At 39.3% G+C, this 13,931-nt stretch overlaps 1 protein-coding gene and 1 long non-coding RNA gene across 2 annotated transcripts in view; one reads left to right on the forward strand and one right to left on the reverse strand.

Moving 5' to 3' along the window:
• Positions 1-274: 274 nt before the first annotated feature.
• Positions 275-4,964, forward strand: LOC144763796 (uncharacterized). Its single transcript, XR_013596262.1, has 2 exons — positions 275-674; positions 744-4,964. It is a non-coding gene; the product is annotated as an uncharacterized LOC144763796 (long non-coding RNA).
• Positions 2,300-13,931, reverse strand: part of LPGAT1 (lysophosphatidylglycerol acyltransferase 1) — a 492,793-nt gene continuing 481,161 nt past the window's right edge. The window contains exon 8 of the mRNA XM_078649741.1: positions 2,300-7,337. Coding sequence (XP_078505867.1) covers positions 7,186-7,337 — 152 coding nt within the window. The 3' untranslated portion in view covers positions 2,300-7,185. The remainder of the gene's footprint in view (positions 7,338-13,931) is intronic.

The following is a 13,931-nucleotide window of genomic DNA, read 5'->3' on the forward strand; positions in this document are numbered from 1 at the left end:
GCTGGAGTGTCATGGGACCAGTTCATAGTCTCTTTAAAGAGGTTTGTAGGTCAACTGATAGTGAGGAATACTTAGAGGCTGAACTAGCAAATAAAGAATTGCCTAGCTCATGCTGTCATTTATTTCCTTTTATTTCAAAGTTTCATTCTATTTCACGGCTTCAAATACTTCACATGTTTATTTACATCACTGTGATATGTTGTGGTTCAGTTGTATTTGAAGTGTTTGACATCTCTTGGCTCATTAGAAAACAACAAAGCACCAAACAATATTATCCGAGTCCTGAGAGGTAAAAATTTATTGATTTATATCAGATCAGCATGTTATGATATGGTCACACCTGCTCACACAGCTAACGTTCTCATAGTCAAAAGTATTTTTTTTATTTTAAAAATAAAAAATGTTCACAGGGATAAACATTTTAACAAGAACGGTTCATATGAAACAAGTATTGAAAACAATGGCTTTTTCAACACATGAAAATAGGACTGGTCAAGGAAAGGATAGCTCACTGCTGTAGAGAATAATAACATTTGTTTATCATTTTATGTTGATGCCATTTTCATCCATTACAACAAAAATAAAGTCCAACAAAGGATGGTGTAAAATAAAGAGGTAGACATCACAATGTGCCACAGTACCATTCAGTGACTATGTAATCTGTTCTGGCAGATGTCCTATTATGATCAAACAAATTACAATATTCGTTTACTTTTCAGCTTGGTAAATTTCTGTTCTGGCAGATGTCCTATTATGATCAAACAAATTACAATATTCGTTTACTTTTCAGCTTGGTAAATTTGCATTCTAAAAAAATAGACACTTTTAAAGTGCAAATGTGAAGGATATGATCCAAAACTAAAGATACAATGAAAGCACACCAAATAGCAAACCACATATTATATAAACTGATTAGGCAACAAAAGGTGAAACTAAAGTGTAAAAAAAAAAAATGTTGGCAATTTAATCTCTACAAGAGAGGTCACGTTAATCTTTTAAACAGAGGCCATTTACAGCTGATTACCTCCTTAGAGACGTTAAGGGTTCAGGCTCAAAAGCATCCTCAGGCACAGAAAATGCCATTTAAATGCTCTGAATGTCATCTTCCACAAGTGTCACAAGAGAAATGATCTGCATTGTCTAATTTATACAGAGGCAAAGATTATCAAACAACACCACATATGGTGTGTTGAGAAATAACAGGTTAACTTTTCAGCTTTAATAATCATGGTATTTTGGAGAGGTATACACAATGCATAAAAGAAAAGTGCTACTTTATCACCCTTCTTCTTGTATTATGGCAATCATGTTAAGTGTTTCTTTTATAATAGAATCAAAGTTTTGTGTAGAAGTAGATAATCAACTTGCAAAGCCTGCAAGTGGAGGAGGAGATAAACAAGTAACTGTTTCATAAAGTCTAAATATTCCATACAGCAAAATAAATATCCTCATTACATGTGGACAAGACCAACATTATTTCAATCAATTTTCTAAAAAGAATAGACATTATAACACCGAAAACTATGGTGGAAACATCACAAGACACTGGAGCAATTTTTACTCTAAACGGGGACCACTTTACTGGCATTACCAACAATGGATATGTGTAGTTTGTGTTAGTAATTTTCTTTATTTCACTTAACTTTGTTCCTTGCTGAGTTCAGGGCTTCCTGATGGAATACCACAGTGATGATTTCAATGTGTAACACTTTACCACCACTCAGAAAGTCAACAAAATAAATTATATGAAACCATGGATAGTTGTGTTGCAATTTATTTCTGGAGACAGGTGTGTGATTAGAATAAACTACAGATTTCCTTTTATGGAGGTACAATGAAAACATCTCAGCGCAATTTAAATCATACCTATGCCTGTTTATTTATTATTCATTTCCATCTGATTTTCTGTTGGCATTTACACAGCCCTGAATCAAATTAACAGCTTACCATGCCACTGCAACCCTTTGATATTCTTTTAGGACAATGATTATGACATAATTGTTTTATTGTATGTAAACTGAGCTATGCAAATTGGAATGAGACGCAAAAGTGAGCGACACATAGCCCCGGTAACAAGGTGGGGAGCCTAACCTGCCTCAATCCTACTAATTCCGAATGGAAGCTCTATTCTCATTAAAAGATGAGATTAAGATTTTTATTTTATTAATGGCCAGATAGACACATACTACAGTTATGACACCATTATAGATATCTGCAAACATGTAGGAAAATGTATAGTCTGCTCTAAAAATAAATTTTAAAAAACGCGCAGTTCACATGAAAACGATTTACCATCAACTACACACGAGAAAGACAATGTTTATTAAAGTGAAATGAATCTGCATTGCATCACACAGAGCATTAACCTGAACATTTGAAGAACAGAATCGAAATACTTTTATTGTGAACTTAGAGGGGCAGGAGAGTGATGACATGACTTTCGTCAGAAAGTAAGCATTAATGACTGATGCAAGCTTAGCGAGCATTGACAGGCTTACCTTGCAGACCCCCAGTGTCATTAAAAACAAACATTGCCAAGGTGAAATTAAACAGCAATGCCAATAACAAGACATTTAATGAGAAACTATGAACTTGCTGTGAAATTTCTAGATCCTAGTTTGAAGTCAATATGAAATGTTGAAAGAGGTTTGGATCTAAAACACATTTTGCACACAGTCGAGTCAGTTAACATCAACCTGAAGTCTTTCTTCTTTAACTTGAAAAGCAAATTAAAGTGTTTGCTTCTGCGGAGAGAAAGTGAGGTCAACGTGTGATCTATACACAAGCAATAATGCCCTTGCTACACAGCAGTGGAAAAATGTCACTACGTATTTGACAAAGCAAATAAAAAGATAACCAGCCCAATACAAATTCAATCACACTCACAACAGTTATGCTCACTTGTCTCATGCAGAGGTACATAAAAAACTTTCAAACTGCCCAACATCAAACATGGCAGCTACACAATTGAAGACGGATGTATCAAATAAAGAGTTTTGTGGTAATACGAATTTGAAAATAATGAATACATTCACTTTATCACAACAGCTGTTAAACGTATTATGGATTATATGTTCAAAAAGGCATGGAAATTGTACAAGTGAAGGATGCTCTAACATCTGGAGACCGGTGTTACTGCTCCACACCCAAAAAAGCCGTTCAATACATATGACAGCATTCTCTGGAAAAGGATTGTTTTTTTAAATTTTGTACTTGAAACTTTTTTAATAAGTATTAAATATTAAAGGTAAAAATTAACAAACAACTCTGCAAGACACCACATAGCTTCTTTCATAATACACCCAGTGCTTTTCCCAGACCACAACTAGCTGTGCATCACGTGACATACTGGAATAAGGTCCAACCTGGTTCCAGACAAATCAAGTTCACAGCAGAAACGTATCAAATAACAGGTTTTCTTGCAACAGGCCACGGCGTGATCAAAAGTGTCTGAATTCAGTTAGCTTTGGTCCCAATACGATCACATTTCAAGCCAACGCTGCATTCTGTACAAACCTCTTCCACTCCCTGACAAAATTTTCAGACTACAGTTTAACAACAAAAGACCATCCCTTCGCTACACTTTTATAGGACACGAGATGCTGGCATAATAAATGACTTAACAAATCATTGTTGCATATGCATAAATGTGTTTTGCAATCTTTCTAAAAGAAGATGCTATTCTTTTATTTCTTAGGAAAGTGTTAAAGCAAAAAAAGACAAAATAGTGCACAAAAATCTCAACGTACTTTCAGTATGGGTGACATTCGCTCAAATGCGTTAGGTTTTTGTTATGCAAAAAAAAAAAATTAACTCCTAGCAGAAGCAATTCCAAATTACAAAAGTGGATTTTTAGTGACAGTGTGCCTCATTCAAATGTGCGACATCTAAAATGCATTGAACAGAAAAGACAATATCTACTGATTTGAAACACTGCCAACATGAACAAGCAACAGTAACTTGCAGACTTTTGAATGTAGATATTACACAGGTTCACATCAGAAATGGAGCTGTGACCCCCAAACAAGATTCCACAAACCCAGCAAAAACGTCCAAAAACAGATATTTGGGGTTAGCTTACTTTGTCTGCTTTGATCCTTCATGTCATGTAAACTACAAAAATACACCTTAACTTTTCGCCAGCTACAAGTTTAACCAAATGCACTGTCAAGATTAGCAGTGAGTGCTACAGTCTGCCCTAATTACAAACCTACGGGTTGTTTGCACGAATGTCCTCTTTGAATGGACAGTTCAATATTTAGCCTGCCGCTAATGGAGGACTCCAAAACAATAACAGGTTTGTAATAGACGAGAGGTGGACATGGAAATGAGTAGGGTGTGTCAAAAATATGCTGGTGCTAGAGCGTCTCAGGAATGTCGCCCACGATACTAAATTTAAAATAATGTTCTGATCTGATTAATTTCTATCTGATCTGCCATTTTATTGTATGTACGTAGCCCATGACGCTAGGGATGTTTATTCTCAAATGTTACAACGCTAGGGATAAAATGTTTGTGGTAACCTGAAGCCATAACTACTGGGTATTGTATATTTCTGAAAGTAAAAAAAAAAACTCAGCCAGCAAATAGGCAATTTCCTCAATGTTAGGTAAAATGCAGTGCTTGAAACACATTAATAGATAGTGTATACAATATATATAGCAGGCAGCAACGTTAAAATGTACTTTCACTTTATTGTGAATTGCTGTCACTTCATTAGAAATTATTCAAATGTATTATTAAAAAAAATATGGAAAAAAAAGAAACATATGGCCTACCATTGAAAACTACAGTGCTTAAAGTTTTCTTTTTTCATTTGTGTGGATCAGTTAGTCTCCTGCTAATTGCTGCACTTTATCTGCAGTAGCATTTTATATCATGTATCATGTCTTTCTTCCTTTGTTCCCTCTTACACCATGTAAACCACACACACACACACACACACACACACACACACACACACACACACACACACACTTCAGAAAGAAACAATTTAGGAATGGGCACACACCAGGGAAGGTCTACACACGGAAATAGCTTGATTTTAACAGGTCATTGTTTAAAAACAAATATGTTTTAATTACAGGACAAATGTTAGAAATTCGACTCATTATTGCAAATGAGCAAACTGCAGTTGGCACTTTACTATGGTAGTGCATAAAATGGAAAAACCAATTCGAAAACTGGTGTACTTCCCATTCACATGGATCCTGCAGTTAAAGGTACGTGGAAAGTGCCTGTTCATTCTAAAGTCTTCGCATGTGTGTATGAGTGACTTTCTCAATAGTGCATTCTATAATTTTCAAGTTCAAAACACACAGTAAGCATCTAACGCGCACAATGAATGCTGAAAAAAGTGTTAACACTTGTGTATTTTACTTGTACACACATCATGGCATTGAGGTATCTCAGCTGATGTTATTTCAATAACATCAATAACTGATCACATCAATAAGTGTGAGCGACTGTGTGTGTGTGAGCGCATGTATCTAGGACTATATGTATGCACACAAACACAAATAAATTGGCATGTATAACTTCCCATCCTATTGTTTGCCAAGATTTTAAATGGTGTTGGGCCTTTTTCATCCACATACACTTAGGAGAAAGAAAAAAAACTCAGTTTCCCAGATATTTCTTAAGCAGATTCCTCCATTGTAACCTATCTCGTCATGTTTTCATTTAATTTCTATCTTCAAAGTAAACAATTGCGATTACTCTACCCCCACACAGTAACTGAAAATAAAAGCATGATTTTATATGAAAAAGTACTAACCAGTACCACTTCATATTTAGTTGAGTTTTTCAATCTTCTGTTGAGCAACTTTATTCAAATTGCCAGAATAAATAAAAAAAACATGGTGAATGACCCTCTAAAGGTACAGACATCACTGGCACAGCTGTAGAGAGTATTTAAATGCTCTGCCCAAAAGATTATTAACGGATTTCGCAGGTGATTGGACATCTTACTGAGCAAAGGGCTGGTTCTTGAGATACTCACGCATCGTCCAACAACACAACTATTTGAAATGGTCATGAACTCATTGCTATTTACACAGGTAAGTGAAGTACTGTTCTATCATGAGCCAGAAAGCGCCCTAAAGTCTTCTATAAGTGAATAGATTTCTACTTAACCTGAACTAAATAAGATGTGCCTATTGTCAGCAAACGCACTTGGATGTTTGGCATTGGAGTGCTTCGACCCCTTCTCTTTTACCCAGTTGATTCACGGCCCTTGAATCATCTTGTTTAGCGCTACACTGAAATGAATAGGAATATTCTAGATAGGCTAAGAAACCCCTGGAGGAGCGAGGTTCCGGTTATCAAATGTTTCCTGGGACTAAAAAGCATCAGCTTTTAAGTACATCTTCAAGGCAGCGTCATTTTCTTCAGAGTCCCATAAATCTTCCAACACCTATGACTGCATCATAAAAAGTGCAATTTGCAAAGGACAAAACATCACTATCTAGGCCCAAAACACGAACGGGAATAAGGAACGGGACTGAATTACATTGGTTGATTCCCTCACAAGAGGGAATGGCCTATTCCCTGTAAAGCAGTTTTTTTACAGTAGGAGAATGGCAAGGATGAATCAATGTAAAATTGTAAAACACTGGTGTTGCAATGTGTTTTTGAACAGTTTTGGTTTTTCTTCAATGGTCTCGTATTCCAAGTCTTGGGTCTCCCACCAACTGTTGAAGTAGTAAGATGATGTAACCAAGATCATTTCATGCTCTTCCTCAAAGGTTCCCCAGAATCTGTGTTTATGGAAATAATGTAGACACTCAAGCACACTGTTGCAGTATGAACCAGAGCACAAATTTAAACAATTTTCTGAGCAATCGATTAATGCTATTTGCAGGTCTGTGTTTCTTATTTCCTAGATTATTTGCTCCGGGATAGCTGGATCTCACTTCGTTGAAAAGCGAAGTTTCCTCGAGTTGAGCGAAGGGAGAGAAAAGTGGAGATGATTTATGCATTTTGAAATGCATAACATACCTAGAAATACATTAGCATGTCACTGTGATACTCCACTTCAAGTTGATTTTAAAATCTTCCCAATGAGGGGTAAAAAACGTATGTGTCTTATTTTGCTTTCCTTTTCAATAGTCACATTCTCACATGATCCACTCCTGTAAGCATCTTTCTCGATACTTGACTAAGTCCTCAGGTCCCATTTTGGTTCTAAAACAGGCACTGATAACAATACTGAAGGATGCAGTACCACATGTAGCCAGACAAGAACGCAAAAGACTGTACAAAACATAGCCAGGAATTGCTGAGTGTCATCTCCTTGGAAATCACTCTTGTTTGGCCTGGTGGCGGAGGAAAAGCACCTGGAAGAAGGGAGAAGTGTACAATTAATAATTAGTGTTGAGAAATACCATACAAGAATTATAAAATAACAATAACTGACACTCATTATTTCAATGATATCAAGTTTCTCTAAAAGTTTAATTTACTGAGTATTTATGAAACAAATGACAATTTTTGAAAAACGGCAAAAAACTCTATTAACTACTGCCTACTAACTAAACAATATGTCCTCTACAGGATGAAGTACATTGTTTCTTTAGACACAGTGTCATTCATGAGCTGTATGTATATTTATTGCATGCACATCCCAGTGTCAGCAGTAATTCGATGTGACTTAAATCACCACGCGCAAATCAGAAGAACTTAAATATGTTTATATAAGTAAGCCCTTTCACTGAAAAGTGATGGATAAAGAAAGACATTCAGAAGGATCGTGGGAGTAGTAACCTGGTGAGATAATGCCCCACTAAAATATCCTGCGTAAGAGACAACATTCCCTACAACACAAGTATTTTCTCTTTCAGTTCCCTCCAAATTTCTGTGCCTAAGTCATCATAATCACCTGATATGAATACTGTCTTTCAGTTACAATTCTCCCCCCCCCCCCAAGAGCTGCGTTTAAAATTACTCCTTGAGCCATTGCTGCAAAAAGATACACAGCTGGGATCACAGGATTAGAGCATAGTCATTCACATCATTACATTAATATGATAATAACTTGTCTCGTTTTTTTCTTCTTTAATTAGCACTGAAAAAAGAAAAGCAGCATGCACTTTCAATAGCTAATGGATATTTTCAAATATCATGCTAAATTCGATTTCTATTGCTTAGGACGTATGCAGGACCCTGAGTGAGTGGTAATTAATGGGGTGATGACTTCAAGTTTGTCACCTCTTTGTGTCTTGCCTACCAGACTGTGCACGCTGTTTAGTTGCAAAAGACCTCTTGTGAACTTACAGTGGGCTTACAGCCTGCCCATTACTTACAATTTATTGTCTTTATTGCCACTCTTACATTTTTCAAAGAGAACGATCAGCACCACTATGCAAACATATAATATAATATATATATATATATATATATATATATATATATATATATATATATATATATATATATTTACAATTATGAGGAAACAACAGAGCTAGATAACGTTCTTCAACTCTGTCTTAGTTACCTCGTCTTACAGTTGAAGCATATTCAAATACATCCAATACTCAGGGTTATGAAGTAATATCTTTTTTTTCCAAAGCAGTCAGAACTTACACGGTTCTACCTTCTGGAACTTGACCAAGTTCCTTGTTTTACTTCTGTCCTGACATCACACGCCCTCAATTGCTCTAGCACCCAAGATACAATACAAATGTCCATTAGAACACTTTAGGCAGAACAACTAGCATGCAACTGACAAAGGCCATTAATTACAATCTGGTGTCAGATGGTTTCCCACAGCACTCGTCACCCAGGAACACCAAACATGAACATAAAACAGAATATCTCAAATATGCACGATGCATATACCATAGTAGCAGATCTGCAGAGTTTCCATCACTAGGCATCAAATGTTACAGAGAAACTGAACATACCGTATATATCACTAACCTAATACTGGTGAGCACATTTGACAAACTGATATATCCAACACAGAACAGACAGTCCACCAAACAGGCCAACAAGTAACTATATCTTGCACTTGCCACCAAAAGAATCACCATACCAACAAAACCAAACATTCTAGACAGATCATCCTACATACATTCATTCACTATATCAAGTAGGCACAAGAATTGCTCTAACCACTAAGGAGTCATCCTCATAACAATAGCCAAACTATCTCACTCACATCCAATGTTCACTCCAATATTTTTTCATGCGTTTTGGAAAGTATGTCTTCTTTACGCTACAGGTAAGTCTATGTGCACCGAAGGCATGCAACGATTTATTATGCAAGCACACAATCTACCAAATTCTGTAGTTTAGATGGCTGAATAGGGGAGAAATCCATCTTTTTAATCAGTAATATCGACAATTAACCTTCAGGAGCCTTTTTCATCTTGGGAAAATTAGGTGAATAATCTAGCGCCGAGACGCCTATGGGTATTCGTTCGCGCTTAATAAATTGCAAAAATAAATAAATAAATAAAAATTATCATACTTCTCCATCAAACACATTGTCCCCCCCCACTGCACAGTTGGGCGAATTTAGGGCATGAATGCTACAGTGCACAAAACATGTTCAGAAAAGGGACTACTGAAAATCTATACTCATTCAGGATTTGGCTTCTTAGCTGAGAGAGAGCAACTGTAATATCATATGCAAGGCATCTGAAGTAAGCAGCACAAATTCAGCAATTTCAAACATCTGTAATTCTAATCTAGGAAAACTGTGATTATGACTCACAAGGTATTGGGAAAAGCAGCGAAGGCCAGGGGGGCATGCTCCAAACGGTACAGCTGCCTAGAGGCTCGTCCCCGCTTTCTCTCCCTAAGGAAAACAATAGTGCATGACTAGGTAAAGGACCAGGTGGTAAAGGACCAGGTGGCATAGGCCAGGGCTGCTTGCCTCACATTTCCAATGCTGAGCGGTCTGCACCTCATTGTTTACCCCGACAGTGCCACTGAAGAATCCGCACATCTATCCGAGGATCATGTAAGAAACCATGCCCCCATTCCAACAGGGCCGTTGAGGAGGAACATGAGATATTTTGTATGGTCCTCTTGTCTTGTAGAATTTATATAGTGCTGTATACCCCTGCTATAGCTGCAAACCGCTCCAATTTTCAATAGGATTGTGGGTTCCCTTTCTAAGTGTGTGGTGGCATAAGGTATTAGAAATAGTTTGGCCTAGTTGATGAGTGAGGTGAATGAGAATTTTAGACAACCAGTGTGAGCATGAGGTGTTGTAAAATGTGAGTTGTTCTCAGCGCAGTCTAACCTACAACACTGTCTTTTATTCCTCGACAATGCCACTGGAAACTGTGTAGTATTATTATTATTATTATTATTAATACATTTTGTAAAGCGCGTAGTCACCCGTGAGTATCCCAGCGCTAGGAACAGTGAACCTGAGGGTAGTGAGGGGCGGGAAGTGAATTAGGGATTTTGTGGGAATAGGAGGGTTTTCAGCCTCTTTCTGAAACGTAGATAGTTGGGCTCTGTTCTGATCTCGCGGGGTAGAGCGTTCCAGAGACGTGCTGTGTGTACTGAGAAGCGTCTTCCGCCCGTCCGGGCCTTCTTGACATTGGGGATGGTGATGAAGTGTTCCTGATCGGAACGGAGAGATCTTGAGGCTTTGTAGGGTGTGATGAATTTAGCTAGGATCGGAGGTCCTTTGTTTTGCAGCGATTTGTGGGCCAGGCAGAGTGCTTTGAACTGCACTCGTTCCCTGACCGGGAGCCAGTGGAGGAGTCTCAGAGCGGGTTTAGCTGAGGCTCTGGCGGGAGTGTTGGTCGCAATGCGGGCAGCCGCATTTTGGATCCTCTGTAGCCGGTTCAAAGTGGCCTCCGGAGCACCCAGGTAGATGGCATTGCTGTAGTCGATCCTGGAGAGTATTAGACCTTGGACCAGTAATTTTTTTGCGGTCGGGGGGAGAAGGGGCAGGATTTTTCGAATTGATTTTAGGAGCCCAAAGCATATCCCTGCTACTTTTTTTGCCTGAGTAGCAAACGATAAGTTCTTTTCGAGCCAGACACCTAAGCTCTTGATCTCGGGCTTAGGGTCTGGGGGCGGGCCTAAACAGGGTGGCCAAATTTTCTGTGACCAGATGTTAGATGACAGGGAAGGCCCCTTCTGACCAAGGAGAAGGACGTCGGTTTTTGAACCGTTAAGTTTGAGGTGAGATCGGTTCATCCATCCTTGTATCTGTGTGAGACAGGTGTAGAGGTACCTTATCATTATATGATAAGGTACATGTATTTATAAAGCGTCTATTACTCCAGATGAGCTTTCAAAGTGCTACTGCAGAGGAGTAGTACGGTACTCTGCAGGATCCCAGTGCTAACAATTTAGTCTTGCAAGAGAGTTATGGCTTGACATGCACGTTACACATCCGTTGCAAGACCTAAAGTTTCATGCCCATCAATATGGCTCAAAACTTCATTTCTGATAACTGAAGGTATTTGTTTCAATCACACTGTGTGAGATGGGGTCCAGGTCCTCCAAGGAGGGACACTGTCAAGCAACAGTACCGCTTGCTTTGTTCTTGTGTAGGAGAAACACACACCAGCACTCATTAACAAACAGGAGTCAGCTCAGCTACTAACTTAACATTTGCAAACATTTCCCATTAAAATGCATTTGTTTTTAGGTCTCACCTAGGCAGCGCTTCGAGACTTTTATGCTCCGCCCATTTTCCACCAATCTTTTCAATTGACTCCTGTTACTGTCCTTTGTAAATAGTGGCTATTGATTAGTGAATAGGTTTAAGTAGTCCCTCATTAGTACCTCCTTTTCTCCTGTTGTAACACCCCATGAGGACTGCCCCTGATACATGTGTTGCTACTCGGTTTGTTTTATGCACAGTAACACAGACCTGAATCAAAAACCTTTTCAGATCTTCAAATCCCAGCTAATTAGTATTTGGTACAACACTCATCCGAAATAGGAAAGGTTGCACATTTGTCTAGACATAGTATTTTTTTGGTACCAGTACAAAAACTAGGCTAGACTCTCAGACAACATTGCATTATAGGGGGCGTGGTCTGGCCACACAGGAAGATGGCCGCCTGCTAGAGAAGCTCCGCCGAGGGACGGAACCCTGACGAGCTTTCTCGACGTACCTGTTTGTGTGGGGCTTTCTTGTGGCACTTGGAGGACGCAGGCTGCCTTGAGGAACGTAGCGGTGGTTTCCTCTCCAGGCTAGCGGCACTCGCTCTTGCACTGTAACATGATGGTGAGGTAGCTGGCTCTCCTAGAGCACGCCTCGGCTCTCGCGCGCCCCCGAAGCCGCGCCTCTCCACAGCAAAGGCGGCGCCCTCGTCACTACAGCCTTCTTCAGCTGGTAGGCCGCGCCTCCTCAGACGGTGGGGGTGCGCTTCTTTGCATCTGAGGAATGGCTCCAATAGCCAAGCCCCCTGCAAATCTAGGGCCGGGCTTCCTCTCAATCTAGGCCGCACCACCTCAGAAGACGAGGCTTCCAAAATACACGGAGAATATGATGCGCTTAACATTGTGTATGTTCCTAATACACGGCGCCTTCATTTAAAAGTGTTTTCCAGGGATTTCTTTGCAGTCTAGTCACAGAACACCTTGAGACTTTTTCTTTTTTTCTTCTTTTTTTCTTCACATGATGTACTTCATCATCTAGAGACCCTCTGAATTATTCCCTACAGGATTTTCTGTTCTGCCTCCTCCAACTCAGCTTTATGTACCTCAGTGTGTTGATATTGCAAACATACGGTCTACTACTGCTTCATGTTGGAATTTCACCGGCAGGCCTATAAGCACTGGCCCATATATCAGTACTTCAAGCTCAAACTCTCCTTTGAGGCTGTCCTGGGTGTATGATATATATCTTCTCTCACATGCTGCTTTCTTCCTTGAGATACGCTTTTCCTTTTACATTTAAGTGCGCGCTTCTTAATGTGTATAACCACTTTATCGCCATTACATTGCTACTCTACTGTCATACCCATTTATTGTATTTACATGCTTTGCTTATGAGGTAGTTTTAGTGCGCAAGATTGCTTACTCCAACTCTTCATTGGTTTTGTGATACGCTATTTGCTATTTTGTGGCGATGTTGTACTGATTTCAGGCATTAGTTGTAGGCTGTTTGTATGGATTATTTTCTTGCTGTCTACAATTTATTACCTCCTTGTTATTTGATACACCCCTGGCTTTACCATTGCCACCTATTCCAATATTCCTTCTATTCGCTATTGCAGACCACCATTAAAACGTTACATTGCCATGTCTAAAAATAGGAATGGTGGTCATGGGCCTAAACAACCACTTTTCAATGAAGTGGTAAAGCAATCCTCTCCTTTGGCAGTTAAGGGTACTGGCTCTACGTCACCTCCTTCGCCGCATGCTGCATTACCTCAGAACGACAAGTCCCTGTCTGACACTATGCAACACATTTTACAGGAACTTTCTGGGGTCAACCGACGGCAGGAGGGCCTGGATATTTCTATGGCTTCATTGACTGCAAACCAAGTCTATCAGGGCAGAACTTACTACTTTTCACACCAGGATTGATGTCATTGACTCTAATATAATGGACATAGAGGGTCGACTGGATTCTGTTCAGGGTTCAGATCAAGACCTACTCTTCCTACACAGTAAGATCATCGATTTGGAAGATCGCAATCGTAGAGACAATATCCGTTTTTTTGGTTTTCCAGAAAATATTGAAAAGCAAGATATGAAGTCCTTTCTTTGTGATGCCCTTCCCACTCGGACTGGAATTTCTTTCACTCCTCCTCTTGAGCTCCAACGTGCTCACAGACTGGGCCCACCACGTCATGGCTCTTCTGCAAGACCTAGACCAATCATTGCTTGTTTCCTTCGGCATGAACAAACTAGACAGATTCTATCAATGGCTCGTACACGTGGCTCCTTTTTGTTTCAGGGTCATACCATCCACATGGCTGCAGACTTCTCTAAAGAAACGA

The sequence above is a fragment of the Lissotriton helveticus genome, chromosome 6, assembly GCF_964261635.1.
Source record: "Lissotriton helveticus chromosome 6, aLisHel1.1, whole genome shotgun sequence".
Taxonomy (NCBI): domain Eukaryota; kingdom Metazoa; phylum Chordata; class Amphibia; order Caudata; family Salamandridae; genus Lissotriton; species Lissotriton helveticus.